Here is a 16,400-nt window from a genome sequence, read left to right on the forward strand (position 1 = left end):
TTACTCGGTACACGGCAGAGTCAGGTCGTGAGTGATAGCGCCTTGTGCGTTAGTGTTTGCACCGAGCGCCGACAACCAGAGCTGTTGTACCTTATCTTTATTATCAATTTTACATTCGGAGAAACGGCCTATTTATTCCGTTGTAACGGTATGAGAAAGTAAACCGCACTAACACTAATATCTCATTTTCAGATTGGAGTAAAGAGGCCCTACCAGGCCAGTATGGAGGAGAGCAAAAAACGTGTACACGGCACAAAAGTTTCAAAAATAGCAAATATATTTCAAGGAATGCCTTCTAGAGACGACGAAGACATGCGAGGAACAGACGTTACGGTTGTGAGGACTGAGAGCCATTTGGCTAGGTTTAATAATGCTCGCGCGTTATTTGAAAAATTAGGTGAAGAAAATCGTGGTTTCCGGATTGAAAAGTCACCTTCTGCCGCTGCCAGTTTCGCTGGAACACGCGGTGTGTCACCAGGTGCTCCATCCCGCTCTCGATCCAGCTCTGCCGGCTCCGTGAGTCCGCCACGAAGTCATGGCCCTCCGACTGTGCCATACGCCTCTGCAATTAATGGAGACAAATTGTCAAATGGTGCAGCACAACCGCCGCCAAAGCCAGTCAAACCTAGTGTGCTTCCAAAGCCAGAGAAACCTGATAGAAGGTTTAATAAAGAGCTAATAGAAAAGCAGAGAAATTGGACTTCTCACTTTAATAAATCTCGTCCTGCCAAAAGTGAAAACGAGAGGATAGAAAATAAATTTCTAGGCCAAGACCGTAAATCTCCAGAAGAAACTGATAGATATGTGGTTCCTTCGCGAGTTTATACTCCGCCTCTTTCTCCAGGTGCGATTGACACTCATTTGGAGCGACCTACTACTCTGCCCACTGCTTTAGTGAATCGAAGCGTACCTGTTGCGAAATCACCTAGTCCTGTTAAAAACATCGCACCTGTACTACCTTCTCCTAGATCTAATAGTGCGAAATCACCCACCGTAAGAAGTTCACCATCACCCAAAGCAGAAATTCATTCCGCTGTTATACAAATTACAGAAACAAGAAGTTTGGTAACACCTGAAAAAGATGATGTGCGGGAAATAAAACCACTTCCCAGAATCGATATGTACTCTCATTCTGCTAAAGTTGTGGAGCGTGTATCGACTATAACAACGTCAACTACTGTTTTATCAAGCGAAGGAAATGTATCCCCGATTAAGTTTCACAAAATATTACCTTCACCGCCCATACGAATGCCGAGATCTCCACCGCCGCCAGTACCAGATGATAAAAGCGCACATAATGACAGCATCTCGCCGGTAACTTCATTACCTGAAGAATTAACGCCACCATTGGAAAGCTTGGAAGAAAAGACGGATAAAGAAAAAGTTGATAAATCCCCTGTGTCCTCTCCTAAAATAATACTTGCAGATGATGAACCTGTCGGTGCATTAGTTTCTACAAGACCGGATGTGTGTGATGTTGTACTTAGGCCCCATTTGGAAGAAAACGAGGAGACATCGCGATGCAGTGGTGATTGGGAGGAAAAGGCTAGTCGTAGGTCTTCGACACCGGAGTCACCAGTCAATGTGAATGTGGCACATAGGTCACCACTCACATCGCCCCTAGCGTCGCCCGTTCACAGCCTGCCACGCTCAACATCCGAAGCGCCGGTTTCACCATCCCAATGTGAGTTCTATTATTATTATCTAGAAATGTTTTTGGTGTAGAGCTTATCACGATTATCTCTTTATCTGTTTTATATACCTTATACAACATTGTTTTTTTTAGTCTTTAATGTTCAAATAGAAAAGTAAATTAAAACTAGTATTTAGGTGTAGGTAATCACGATTTTCGCTTCAGTTAAATAATGAAAATATTTTTAAAAGGGTTCATCTTGCTTTTGCTAGTCTTATTAAATATACGAGAAAAAATACAAGAACTGTCAAAAATACTAATAAAAGAGATATGCGATGATGTTCTTTATAACAGTTTTAAACCTTAAAAGATTGTTGTCAAATAGGGTGTCAAATGAGTCTTCTTAAATTTTATTTTCTAATATCCACGCCGTGGCACATAATGTTTTTTTTTACATTGTAAATTGGACAGAAGCGTTCTTGGCTTGACACACAAAAACATCGCAAATTTTAGTCTGTTATAAGTGGGTGTGGATTGACGTACGTTTGGCGGTCTCGCGTTCAGCGGGTTCAATGTAATATTGAGGAAGTCAAGGTATTTGAGAAGCGAGACTTGCGATCCCGATTTAGATGCTCCGGCGCCGCCTCCGCGCAGTTACTCGACGGACGCCGTCCTGCCCCTACCTCTGCTCTATTTAACTGGCACAATTACAATAAGCTTGTTGCCATATTCATGTTATGTCTGAATACGAGGGAGTGCTTAAATATCCCTAAACGAGTGGCCGATACGTTGGTTTTATTTAACATTTCTGTTCCCGTAAACGCTATTTACGTATCGTTGAGTTTATTTTGCACACCTAATAAGACCTGTATTCAAAGTATACGTGTGATGATGAAGTGTTTTGTGAGTGTCTAAAGTGGTGTATAGTTAAGTGACCCAGTGTCGCCAAAATACGTCGTTTAGAGTTAAATGTGCGCGTGAGTGTACGCGAGAGATTGCAATGGCATGGGGATGAAGTCACTAAGGGTTGCCCGCACCGAGGTTCCGACGGTATGCGCCTGTGCGGGTGTTGTATCGGTTAGTAACATCCTTAAACTTGTAGTTCGTTTTATCTATACAGACATAAAGCAGAAAACTCACTGTAAGACTATAAATAATACATATTAGCAATAATATGTATTTGGCAAAATCAGAGAAGGACTTATATATGAATTCGTTATAGTAAGTAACTCTCTATATTAGACTCAAGGATATAGAGTTTTTATTTTAAAGACAACAATGCCGTCCAGCAATATGTCGTCAGTAGAAAAGATGAAAATTATATAATTTTAATGTTGTTACTTTTACTTATATACTATCTCATTATTTTCAAGTGATGATGGATACACATTAATTTGTATATGAACAATTTATCCGTTTTACGCACTTGATATTTATACAATTTTAGTCGCAAGAAATTACGTTAAAAGAATTAAAAAAACTCGTGGTTAGCAAATATATTTTAAAATATCCACTTAATGTTTGTGTGGGATGAGTTGTCTTGATACTTTTTTAAAATCTTGACGGCCTATTTAGGAATCTTGACCTAATAAATAACCAAGTAGCTTTAACAATCATTTACGAAGTGGTTCAAGCAGAAAACTTATTAGGTCATCTTCCGTATCGCAGTTTCTTATCTGAAGTACAATAAAGTTTTTCATATCGCTCGAAGTACAATTTCTTCTAACGTTCAAGCGTAGCGGGAATTGTAGAAAATTAATTGTAAACAAAGCTCCGTTGAATGCTGACAAGTGTTAATTAACAAAGCCCGGGTCGCATCAATGAACTGGCAAATAGAACTAATAAAGCATACATTTTTTTTATGTCACAACGAGACTAATAAGAATTGTATGATTCGATATTAATAGAAAACCTCGTTATAGCAAAAATGATTTACTTTATATTGTTTTTAACTTTGAACACGTAATCAAACATCGGGAAAACTGTTATTTTTTTATTACATAATTATTTGTTAACGGTCATTGATATTTAAAGATTGCATAATACAAAATGTTCTTATTATTATACTATTACAATGCGTCATAATTCGTCTCCGTGGTTATGTGGTAAGGAAAACTGCGTGTTAGATTCCTGAGGAAAAAATATTTTTTTCCTGTCTAAAAGTTGATCGCTATGAATATGAAATTATTAACGAAATATTTGTCTCGTTGTAGAGCAACAGGACTTTACTAAAGAGTTATATAACATCAACTCAAGTCGTCATTTAAATTGATATTCCTTTAAAATATGACGGTAGTAGACAAAGTAGGCATTTTGTATCTGTTTAATATACAATATGTTTATTTAATGAGCGCATAAGTTCTCTAATGACCTAATGATGAGTACCTGTGGATGAACTCATTTTAAATTTAGAATAGTATTAACACCATTTCATTATAACCTCAATTCTTTCACGTGGCAGTAAAAAACGATAAATAGATTTTAATTACATCGAGACACATATATTTTTCTAAATAGGTGACGATACAAAATAGTTGAACCAGAAATAGATATTAAAAAACAACCTTGACGATAACGTTATCAATGTTTATTTGAAAGTCAAAAGTCATTTGTATAATGTGGCTGTGTTCTAAATGCAAAATACCAGTATGTTTTATGAATTAGTTTGGTAGATCCCGTATTAAAGCATAAATTGTCACACAGTCACAATATTACAAACAAAAAGTCTTAAACACAAAGATTTAAAAGTCCTAGCATCGCGTATGACTGTCGTATGTTATATCTAATTGGATTTTGATATACAGGAGACACAGTTTTTGAATAACTTTAAACTTATATTAATCCTCATAACTCCATAATATGAATAAAATATATATTGTTAATTAAATATTGATAAACTTGTTTTCCATTTCAGTAGGCGGAGGTCGGAAATCGTCCGAGGCAGATGAGACTGCCGGTACAAGGTCTCGAACGCCTAGCGTCACAGACGAGGGTGGGTTCAATGAACCCTCACCAGAAGTGGTGGCCAGGCTCCGGCCCGCAGAGTATCGAGAGCCTCCACTGCCACTCACGCGCGATATCCGCGATGCTGATCGAGCCAGATCCGACCCGGATACATTATCTGTTCAGCAGCAGGTGGGTTTTAGAGAGATAATATATTAATGATAATAACACTTAGCTAATAGAATATACTAGAAAAACATCGTATAAAGTGTAATAAAGTAACAATAATAATAATCTTAAGAAAAACACTTTTTGAACGGATTGATGCTCACCGTGACCACGCACGCTGAAAAGCACGCGAAACGTCGGAAAAAATTTATTATCTTAAAATTATGTAAATAATTATAAGCTTTTAATAATAATACATAGCTTCAATCCGTTCAAAAAGTGTTTTTCTTAATGTGTAAAAGCTATGTGAACAAAAGGCAATAATAATAATCTTATTGACATACATTTAACCAAAATAGATATACATAATTTTTTTACTACTCTAAGATGCGGCCTCCTCCAACTTTTCCCACCCTATCCCGAAGGCTTTTTAATATTCAAGTTGAAATCCTTATAGGGTACTTTGTCCTATATGTGTCATTTCACCGGATTAAAACGTGTTTGACTATTTTAATTATTTATATTTAATTTAAATTGTGCTACAATTAAAGACATGTTTTGCCCGTTTTAGTCGTGTATCGTGCCTAAGTTATTTAAAAAAAATGTTTATATACTTCAGGACTCGGGTGTAGTAGTAAGCGAAGCTAGTCAAGGCTCCATAGAGGTGCTCGACAAATCGACCACCAGCCAATGGAGTGTGTCGGAGGATAACCCCCCGGAGCCACGCGGCAGTGATACCGCAGATTACGACGATGCATACGCCAAACAGCCTGACAGTATGACGCCAGATGAAGCTGAAATACTTTTAAGTTCCAGGTGCGTGATTCTATCAGTACTGCGTCAAATACAATGCAATGTTACAACTGTGCTTTTAATTTTGTTTAGTCTTAATTTCTTGTCATCGAATACAATGATCGTATTTTTGGCTTTGCATCAGTGGCCATATCTTGTATAGTAAAATTATTTAACGATGTTAACGATGTCATAAAATTTTAATTTATTAAGTTGCACTACTTTAGGCCTACTTTCCTATTCTTTACTATATGTTTTCATTCTCGTTATAACGAGTGGCGTCTGTACGTCGTAATATTGTTTAATCGTATTTTTGTTGCACGCTATTTATTTACTTTCCAATCTTTGTACACGTGAGTATCTGTATGCGATGAGATCTATTGCGGGCTTTTTACTTGAATTAAACGTGGATTTTTTTATCATTTGCATGCTGCCTGCACAACGCTTCATTCTTGCCCGATCACGCAGTATTCTGGAGAAAAAACTTAGGTAAGCTTGCTCAGTTCATGCGGACTGTTTCATTCTTCTTTCTGCCAAATGTAACACGTGACTTTATTCTTTACATAGGTATACCAAATACTTTTATATTATTGTAATTGTTATTAAAAAAATATTATTTTATGTTTAGAGTATCACATGCAATCCTTAATCATAAAGTGTGTAGTTTATGTATAAACTCAAATTATTGTACGGTCAAGTATTCTGGCGGGTATGGTCTAAATTACAGTGGAACGTGATATACGATTTTTCACATTAAAATCTTGTCTTTATCGAAGTGAATACTATGAATTTTAGGCAAGAAGCTCTGCTGTCTGATGAGCAGGCGCAAGAGATAGTGGCGATGTTGTCGCCGCACGCGCTGCCTCACGATAACGGCGTCTCGCTCAATGACAGCTACCAGTCCATGCTCTCTTACGAGAGGTTTGTATTGAATTATAATTAGCATTGAAATGATTATGTTTAGTACTAACGTGACATATAAATTTTCATAAGTATTTTTATAAATAATGAAAATATATGCAGCATGCAGTCAGTGGACGAGAGCTACGAATTCGTTTCACTGGAAGCGGACGCGGGCGCGGGTGGCGACGCGCGCGTTCAACCGGTACAAAGTGAAGCGGAGAGACCGCTCGAAAGTACGATACAGAACGAAGTGGAGGCGGAAGCGGAAGCGGAATCGACAGAACCGGATAATGTTTTTGAGAGCTACCCGCCCAGGTCGCTCAGAGAATTGGCAGAGGAAAATGGAATTCACTACTTCGAGGATGGACACTTTTATACTGAAGTGAGTATGATACAGCTGTAGCATTTATACGTAATATTTTTATAATAAAAATGCATTTTTCACAGTTATATTTATTGAGATTGGGGCCAGGTTGCATAAACGTTTTTCTTTATTTCACAATTTATAAACAGGAGTGCTTTACCAAACGCCTGTGGAAAGTATTCAATGATTCCAGGTCTTCAAATATTCCATAAAAGTAGATTAAGCGAGAGATGTATGTGAGGACCGTAGCAAGTGCAAATCCGTGGTCTTCGCCTACCCCTTCGGGAAAAAGGCGTAAAGTCGAAAAAAAATATATATCAGTGAGGGTTTTGAAATGTAGCCTATATTTTCAAGCTGAAGCTCCGTCTCTCTGAAGAAACAAATTCATTAACATCGATCTAACGGTTTAAACTGGTTTTGACAACGAAAACTAACCGGCAGGTTCAAAACAATTGTGATTGGCTCAGTAGCTAAAAATTAAATAATTTTATTTTCGTCGAGGTCGCTGGTCTCCCACCAATAGAAGAAGATGATGATGATGATTACTACCCACCAGTATTTGTGAAAAAGAGCAGTAGAGTTAAATTTAGGTAAGTTTTTGACGGTACGAGATAATTTTAAGAACATTTTTTATTTATTGTAATCATATTAACAATTGTAAGCAAAGTAAAAAAAATAGCTAAAATAACACTGTTGTAGCTTATTTCAATATGTTATTGCAAATTTTAGTTATATTGCTAAAATATTAATATAATTAATATTATTTGTGCTTAGTAGTTATAGTGTGTGACTCTCATTCCTAAGGTCGTAGGTTCTCTGTCTGAGCTCTAATGGACTTTCTATTTGCGCATTTTACACTAGGAGATATCGTGAGGAAACCAGCCTTAGATCCAAAAATCGACGGCGTTTGTTAGACACAGTAGGCTGTACACCTACCTACCTGTTAATTAAGAAAAATAATTGGTCACAACATAGATATCTGTTTCTCTCTAATCTGAGGCCCAGATTGAGTTTTTTTTTCTGAAACCGTCAAAGACGTTTTGTTTAATCTGCATCTTTCAGTACGAATCCAATGCAAGTGTTTTCAACCCACTCGGTCCGGGAATACGATCGCCGCAATGAAGATGTGGATCCGGTGGCTGCGTCTGCTGAATACGAGCTGGAGAAGAGAGTGGAAAAGATGCACGTGTTTCCGGTGGATCTCGTTAAGGGTGCTGACGGACTTGGATTGTCTATTATAGGTAATATTATTATGTCGCACATTAATTTATTAGCCTTTTTAATAAAGAGAGTAGCTCAAAAAAACAAAACAGGGACTATCCCTATTATATACTCTAATTTAATTTATATTTTTATTATATATTATTAATTTTATGACTTTTTAAGTATATTTTTCGAGTAAAACATCTTTAAATTTAAGATTGTATCTTTAATCTAGATATTGTACTAAATATTGATAAATACCATATTTTAATATATTAACATACATTCCCGTACGAGTCAAGGCTGTAAATTTTGCTCAGTCAGGCTTTCTTAGTTTTGTAAGCGCAATTACCCAAATCGGAGTCATTTCTCAAGAGTAGCACTCTCTTCAACAGTTACATTCATTCGTTTCACACTATTTAACATTTTAATTTTTCCTATATATTTTTATTGTCGTACGCGAGTATTAACCACTCGCGTACGACTAGAGTATAGAGTACGTATAGAGTAAAACTAAAATCCTCTATTATTCAAACTACCCTATTTTTTTACTTGAAACTGGTATAAAGTCAAAACTATTGCTATAATATAAACATAAAAAAAAACTACCCCAATGACCCAGGAACCGTACAAGTCCAGTTGTGTAAACAATAATGACTCCTGTATACAATAGTAAAGGGTACAGTATAACTCTCGTTTCTCACACATTGTATTTGACGTTCGGGGGCCATGCTTAGTGTTAAATCTCTACTCTGAATTCTAATTCTACTTCAGTAGCTGGAATTAATAATGTTATAAAATTAAAGGTATGGGAGTAGGCGCAGATGCTGGTTTAGAGAAATTGGGTATTTTTGTAAAAACCATCACTGAGAGTGGGGCCGCCGCAAGAGATGGACGTATACAGGTCAACGATCAGATTATAGAGGTTGATGGGAAGAGCTTGGTGAGTTGGAGTTTGTTACGATACCCTCCTCACTTTATTAAATGTTACGAAAAGATTCCCTTTGTTTATCATACTGCATTGATAATAAATTATTAGGACATTTTAAACTACATTATAAATTCCATTATAATGGCTTACTGTCAGTTGGTTGTACTTTTAAATCTGCTTTAATTTTTAGCGCTGCTATGTATGAACAAAATGTTCAGAATACATGTTTTAAAATATGTGCAAGTGAAAAAGTTAAAAAATACGCTTTTTTAAATGGAGCATTCGTATTCGTTGTTGGGCAAAACAAGTCAATTGTTAACTGATTTCGCGACATAAATAGGACAAAATAAACTAAACCTTCATTCCTTTGTACTTTAGGTTGGTGTAACTCAAGCCTATGCGGCATCAGTCCTTCGAAATACGTCTGGGCCGGTGAAGTTCCTCATCGGAAGAGAGAAGGATCCGGATAACAGTGAAGTGGCCCATCTTATTCGACAGTCTCTTGCCGCTGATAGAGAAAGAGAGGAAAGGTATGATGATAAATTATTGTATTAAAATAAAACAAACGAGTTTGATAATGTACTATTTTTGTATTTTTTTCGACTTCTACACAGTTGATTGGATTGTATACTGAAACTTAATAATAAAAGTCTTTATTGAAAACTTCACTATTCCTACAAAGAAAAACTCGTGTAACATTAAATTTATGTGTATTAGAATATATGTCGCAGCCAAAACTAGCTTAATCAGCCGTTCAATTAACAGCCTAGCCTTTTAACTAGCGGCCTTAAAGATATTCAGCCAAAGACAACATTAATTGTAACAACATTTAATGAACTGGCTGGCTAATGCTTTGGCTATTCGTACGATAGAGTCATGAAATATCTGACATTTTTCATGAAACTTTGGAAAACACAATCAAAGTTGTGGTCTGCCGACGCTATATTTACAATTTGAAGAGTTTTGTTTAGAGTTTGTGACAGAAAGTTTAACTAATTTTAAATTAACAGTCAACAGGCTAGTCATGTAATAAAACATCAGCGATCCAGGTTATCTGCGTAGCTGTTAGATGAACTGGCTGAATATATACTATATAAATTATATTTCAGGCCGCTAGTTAAACCCAGGCGCTGTTGAGTTAAAAGGCTAGGCTGTTGATTAAATGGCTAATTAAGCTAGTTGGCTACGACATGTACACAATATAAATTTGTAAATACAGCTTAATATTACTACATCTACTATAGCTTATGATCCAATAGTTTTAATGTCAGAACATGATCATATACCTATGTTTTAAAAACGACCTATCTATATGAGTAGAAACCATATTTCAAAAATATTACAAAGTTTGGGACCTACAAATACAAATTGTCTCCACATTAAAAAAAAGCGATAAATAAAATTTAATAATGAGATGAGATCAGAAATAACGTACACGTACGTAGTTTACCTATTCGTAGTACGCAACATTACGCGCACTTACCGCGTTTATGGATAATTAGCGTAGGACTATTAAAATCTGAAGAAAAATAAATTTCAGAGCAAACCGTGAACGGCAAAGGCGACAAGCTGCTGAAGAAGAGGATACTCATCCATCAACTGAAGTTGCGCCTACTGTCCGACATCCTGATATATTACAGCTCAAGTCACTCGTTAATGAGGTAATATCTAGCGTTTAAATATCATTATTAAATACTTTTATAAATTTTTTTACTTCCTTTTAGAGCGACCAAACTAATGCATATTATCATTATATGAAATTGTGATTTGCCTGAAAATAAGTTTTATTTTACATATTTAACAGTATATTGCTTTTTTTATAAAGATAATATTTACATTTGTTTAATACAAAATATAGAAAAATTGAATGAACGAAGAACATTGAGCAGTATTTGCCTAGTGGCTTCAGCGTGCGACTCTCATCCCTGAGGTCATAGGTTCTATCCCCGGCTGTGCACCATTAGATTTTCTTTCTATGTACGCATTTAACATTAGCTCCAACGGTGAAGGAACACATCGTGAGGAAACCGGCTTAGAGCCAAATAGTCAACGGCGTGGGTCAGGCACAGAAGGCTGATCACCTACTTGCCTATTCAATTTACGAAAGATCATGAAACAGATTTCTGAGGCCCAGACCTAAAAAGTTTGTAGCGGCATTGATTTAATTTTGTTTTATACGAAGATCATTATGTACTAACAAAGACAATGTACTAATAATTTACTTTTTGAGGTGTGTGTGTTTTAGCTGATCTTAAAAAATCGATTAGATTCGCTTTTTTCCTTTGAAAATACGCGTTTAGAGATAATAAGTCTTAATCTTTTGCGCGTGCGAATTCGTGGTAAATATGTATTTATAAAAAAAAATTGCATAGATTTTTCATACGCGAGCCAATTATCACCAAAAGTTAGTCGGCGAAAATCGTATAATCGTCTTTGGCTTACACAAGTACAGCACATTTTTTCTATGACAGTTATATTATTTTTCCTCTCAAACATGTTTTTATATTCCAGCTGATAGGCATGGAGGCCGGTGGGGGCAGCGGTGCAGAGATAACTTGTCGGATGCGCGAGTGGTGGGCGCAAAGGGCCCCTCCACACGAAGATGTGGAAACCCTGAGGGAAGCACTAGCGAGGGCTGCAGACTCAGCCACTGCTGCCACGCACAAGTATGAAAAGGTGAGCTTTTGGACAGGCGTAGTTGCAAGTGTTTCTAAATCAAAAAGACGTTTTGCCGGAAATATAACTTTATACCGGTATCAGGCGGTAACGATGTATGTTTTCATAATAACTAAATATACGTAAAATACAGGAAGTAGAGTCTTCAGTTATTATATTAAAATTGTTATTCATATTGTTACGAGCTAGGGGATCGGATAGAAAATGCCGTAGATTTCTTCAAAGGTTTATTTCTTGATAAATCAATGAGGAATTTATGGGCACAAATTAATTGCAGATATGCACTTATAACACACAAAAACAATCACTTATTACTTCACTTATGCACACTTCACACAGTACTTTGTCACTTGTATTCACTTTATCGCTTCGGTGTTTCTCTCGTGTTATCGCATTCAAAACTAAAAACGACTAGTCGCGTTTCGGCTCGCTTATATATCCCTGGGAATAATTCTAAACAATATTCGAGAACTTTCTAGGCGGGCTTGCTACTGAGTAGCGATTGCACAATTCTAGAACGTCCGCACTCTTTGTCTCTTTCGCACGTTGCTCCGTCCTTGTCGTACGGCGTTCTAGAGTGCTCAGTCTAGTTTCGAGAAAGTTCTGATCTTCTCTCTCTCTCTCTCTCTCTCGTATCATTTCGTCCTTGTCTCACACCTAGAAAGTTCGATCTAGAATATTCCTTCATCAAAGGGGTATAACTAGGCCTGAAAACGCCTGAAAACGGGTCTCCTGAAAACTACACCACTCTACTACTCATGTTCTGAAACCGACTGAAAAAAGGTTTCAGCTTCCTGAAAACTAGGGTAACATTATGGAAATTACAATTTTCTAATATGTGCTTGACCCTCTCCTGAAACGGATAGAAATCATATTACAGCCTGCTGAAAAGTTCTCTAACTAGTGGAAAAATCTAGTAACATTGTATTAGACCCGTCTTCGTAACAATAAATATTTCGGCTGGTGTGTTTCGAAATTGTTTAACTTTATCTACGCTTATAAAATGGAAAATAATAAAATGGATGAAGTCAATGTTTTAATTATTTTAGCAAATAAAGATTAACTTGAATAAAATATATGTTTAAATACATACATTTTATTTAAAATTTACGATAAAATGCGCTCGTAAAACGACGAACTTTAACTGTTCCCAGGCAAAACGTGCTCTACGCGAATGGCGACGTACGCGTTCAATGGTGCGTGCTCGTGAAGAATGGTGGAGCAATACGTTGCGAGAGGCCCACAGGGAGTACGCGGCCGCGCTCTCTGCGTTACACGATCGAGTAGCCAGACTTGAGGTGCTATTGCTGGTTAGTTATTTGTATGACTTCGGTTCATGCAGCTTCGTAGTGTTTGAATTTCCCACATACCACATTGTCGAACAAACGTTGACAGAAACTAGTAGACTAGAATTATCACACAGTACTGTAATGCAATTCTTGATTCAAGTAGTTGGTATTTAATAGTTTTTCTTTTTTATTGTTTTTTGTATTATCACCGTTTTTTTGTACTTGATTTCGTAGCCGCATATTCAGTGCGGTCCCGCTTTTCATATTTTTGTTTGTACGTCAATTTATTTATTGTGTCATGTTTTTGTCCTATTTTTGTGTCCCAACAAAATATCTACTATTTTTCCATCCTTTCAAATGTATTTTACAGGAAACGCAGAAAAAGGCAGGTCTCCCGGTAATGCTACCGCACGAGCCTTCTGCACGTAGAGAGACTCCACCTTTGCCAAGAAAAGCCGACCCAGATCCGCTACTTATCAATGGTAAGTCGATAAGTCTCGAGTTGTTTTGAGAAGCACTTTTAAGCATTTAACCGCGAACTTCCCCCATTATGCAAAATCTGCCCAAATTACGTGCCACTGTCGAGGCTACTAAAAGGCTCCCGCGTGTCTAAAATATATAAGATTCTTACATAGGAGACTTTGAGTTAACTCTTATATCGAAAGCATTTTAGAAATTAAATCGTAACCACATTTTATTTAATTTCCAGGTTTTCATTTTAATTACAATTGCCGCTGTTTATTTTAATAATAATGCATTCTTAATTACAGTGAGAGTGGTATACAAGATGAACGAATTAATTTAATTATAACGTTATAATTTATCACAATATTTATCCAAAATTGAATTATTTCAGATCCATGGAGCTCAGACAGCGATCTCTCCGATCTATCGCCTATAGAGGATGAATACGCCAAAGTGGATAAGTCAGAGAAACGTAGAGAAGCACCCGATATCGGTGACGTGACAGCGACAACTGACGCGACACCTGTCACGAACGTGCCAGTGACGTCTTCGCCTGTCATCTACGCGACTGTAACGAATGTGACGTCACCGCCCGTCACGCACGTGTCGGCGTCGGTCAACTCTACCTTTGTCACGAACGTGGCAGTTACATCTGCGCATACCACAGTCACGGAAACTATGTAAGTTACTTTTATTGAATAGATTACAATTTTTACAAGGTTTAATAGCTATTATATTTTTTTTTATAAACGACTGACTTGGAACACGTGGAGTCAAACGTCTTGATTTCGCTTGCGAAGGAAAGAGTTGTATTTAATCACTGGTAATTAATGAAGAGACCTTTATCGAGAATAAATATATAGAGCTCTTCTTGTAGCTAACAAGAATTATCAATACACTTACCTTCAGATTTTGGACCAAGGCTAAGTATGACTCCCGTACGTCAAATCCAATACGTTTTTAAATCGTAATTTGAGTATGCATAAGCACGTACATACAGCAGTCTTCATTGTTGTTGCCTTTTTTACTTAGCTTTTATGCAAGTGTGTGCGTGTGAAGACGCAGCAGTACTCCAATTACTTTTTTTGTTATTTTGACATCACTGCTACGTCATTATAGTTTGATAGATCTCGATACCTAATATATATATGAGTCCGCCATGCCGGTTCCTGCCAGAGTCTCAAAAGTTTTCCTTTTCTCTAATGTAATATACGATTCAGGAGTGGAGGCAGCATATGCACAAGCGTGACGTCAGCGAGCGAAGCCGGCTTGTCCCGCGAATTGGACGCGGCCGTACCACGCTCGTCGTTGCTGGACACGTCCGTACACCGCGCCCGGACCGAGATCGCTAGACATAGACATCACGCGCCGCACAGCCACGCATCCCAATCGCCGCATTCGCTTAGCAATGCCAGTTCGGTATGTTTTAATGATAAATACTAATATACAACACACACTTGAATCTAAGAAACCGCTTTTTAAGTAACTTAATTTTAATTATAACTAACATTGCAATTTTTATTAATATAAAGTGTTTTTGTCAAATTTTCAGTATGACGGCTTGGACGACTCATACAATGACTCAGCAGATGAGTCTTTGAGCGAGTCCACTTCAGGAGCACCACCGCACGCATCACACGTATCTGTAAGTTAATTTATTTATTTGTATCACATCCATAGAAAATGCTATATTTGGTTTCTTGATTTAAATTTGGAATGTAAGTATTATTAGTAAAAGTTTAAAGCAAACAGATCGATCAAGACTATTCTATGAAAAAGTTACTGGCCGTAAAAAAAACAATACGCGTGAAACATTCTTTCGTTTCTGTTCTTTAGACTTCGGATTTTATTTTTTACTTAATTAATTTTGCCTGCGAAATGACAAATGTTTGTTGCGCGCTGGATTAGAAAATTCTAGATTTAAAAAAAAACTCGAATTACAAATATTAGTTTGCTCCATTTAGCTTCTATACAATTTGTAATTACTATTGTGCCATACTTTACATAAGTATCAGTACTTTTAGTAAGTTTTACTTACTACTTGCAATGTTTTTACTTTTTTGTTATAATGATTTACTTTTAGTAAATTGAAACGGCCGCACATTATTTAAAATATTACCATTACGTTATCGTTCCACTGAGCGTTTAAGTACTTTTTACCGAAGGCCAAATGTTCACTTGAGTGCCTATTAAAGTATTTACGAATTAATTCCACATAAGGTCCTTTAATAAAGAACGTACCAACTTTTAAAAGCCGGCAATAGTCTCGCGAGTCCGGCATTGTAAGTGGTCATAGGCGTCACTTTAATTGGGATAATATATATTTAATATTTCATCAGCGCGATAACCGTCAAAGCTGTGGTAGTTCCGTGGGCAGTGCTACAGATGATGGACTTTATTCACGAGATCTCAGACACCATCAACTAACGGGTGAGTCTTACTATTTTAATAAAACGTATGAAATAGTGTCGTCTCTTGTTGATTTGTTTATCAGTGATGACCAACAAATAAATTTTTCCTCAAACAAAGAAATACAACATGTTTTTGTTAACTGTATGGGAAAAAAATTGTATCTGTTTAATCAAGAATATGTAGTTGCTAATATGATTATTAACATTTTTGCTAGCTCAACCATACTTAACATCACATTCTCACTTTCTAGGCTTGCTTTTGTTATGTAATGTTTTTGTGTGTGAAATCACTAGCACAAAGAATTGGCACATTCTATAAATATCATTTGTTAAAAAAATGGCGATATTCTAATACATATCTCATACCGATTTTTAAATTCTGCGAGAACATCAATGGTTTAGAGAAAAATTACTTCAGCTGATCTTCAATACTGCAATCTTGGCGTTTAGTGTGACCCTTCATATGTCCTGACCCATACATAAAAAAATCCCTAAACTGGTAAAAAAATATTACTTTCAAAGAGAATATTTAGATTTTTCATTTAAGTCTTTTGAATTTCATATTTTTTTACGGTTTAGAATATAGGTGAGTTAGTTACTAGGAAAGGATAGATTTCTGGGT

The 16,400-nt window shown here is 36.6% G+C and overlaps 1 protein-coding gene across 8 annotated transcripts in view; it reads left to right on the plus strand.

Annotated features, from left to right (window-relative positions):
* LOC123710457 (neurabin-1) overlaps nt 1-16,400 on the plus strand; it is a 28,179-nt gene that overhangs the window by 8,695 nt on the left and 3,084 nt on the right. For 5 of the 8 annotated variants that reach the window (XM_045662347.1, XM_045662348.1, XM_045662350.1 and 2 more), the window contains 18 exons: nt 193-1,684; nt 4,548-4,768; nt 5,364-5,560; nt 6,005-6,025; nt 6,332-6,457; nt 6,560-6,821; nt 7,305-7,393; nt 7,866-8,044; nt 8,813-8,949; nt 9,316-9,467; nt 10,478-10,598; nt 11,449-11,613; nt 12,768-12,923; nt 13,273-13,384; nt 13,759-14,047; nt 14,588-14,786; nt 14,920-15,012; nt 15,707-15,797. In XM_045662347.1, the coding sequence (XP_045518303.1) occupies nt 223-1,684; nt 4,548-4,768; nt 5,364-5,560; nt 6,005-6,025; nt 6,332-6,457; nt 6,560-6,821; nt 7,305-7,393; nt 7,866-8,044; nt 8,813-8,949; nt 9,316-9,467; nt 10,478-10,598; nt 11,449-11,613; nt 12,768-12,923; nt 13,273-13,384; nt 13,759-14,047; nt 14,588-14,786; nt 14,920-15,012; nt 15,707-15,797 (4,072 nt within the window). In that variant the 5' untranslated portion in view covers nt 193-222. Of the gene's footprint in view, nt 1-37; nt 87-192; nt 1,685-2,291; nt 2,711-4,547; nt 4,769-5,363; nt 5,561-6,004; nt 6,026-6,331; nt 6,458-6,559; nt 6,822-7,304; nt 7,394-7,865; nt 8,045-8,812; nt 8,950-9,315; nt 9,468-10,477; nt 10,599-11,448; nt 11,614-12,767; nt 12,924-13,272; nt 13,385-13,758; nt 14,048-14,587; nt 14,787-14,919; nt 15,013-15,706; nt 15,798-16,400 lie in introns of those variants that run through there. The other 3 variants (XM_045662351.1, XM_045662353.1, XM_045662346.1) reach the window with 3 other exon arrangements.

Source organism: Pieris brassicae, chromosome 5 (assembly GCF_905147105.1).
Source record: "Pieris brassicae chromosome 5, ilPieBrab1.1, whole genome shotgun sequence".
In the NCBI taxonomy this organism is placed as follows: Eukaryota; Metazoa; Arthropoda; class Insecta; order Lepidoptera; family Pieridae; genus Pieris; species Pieris brassicae.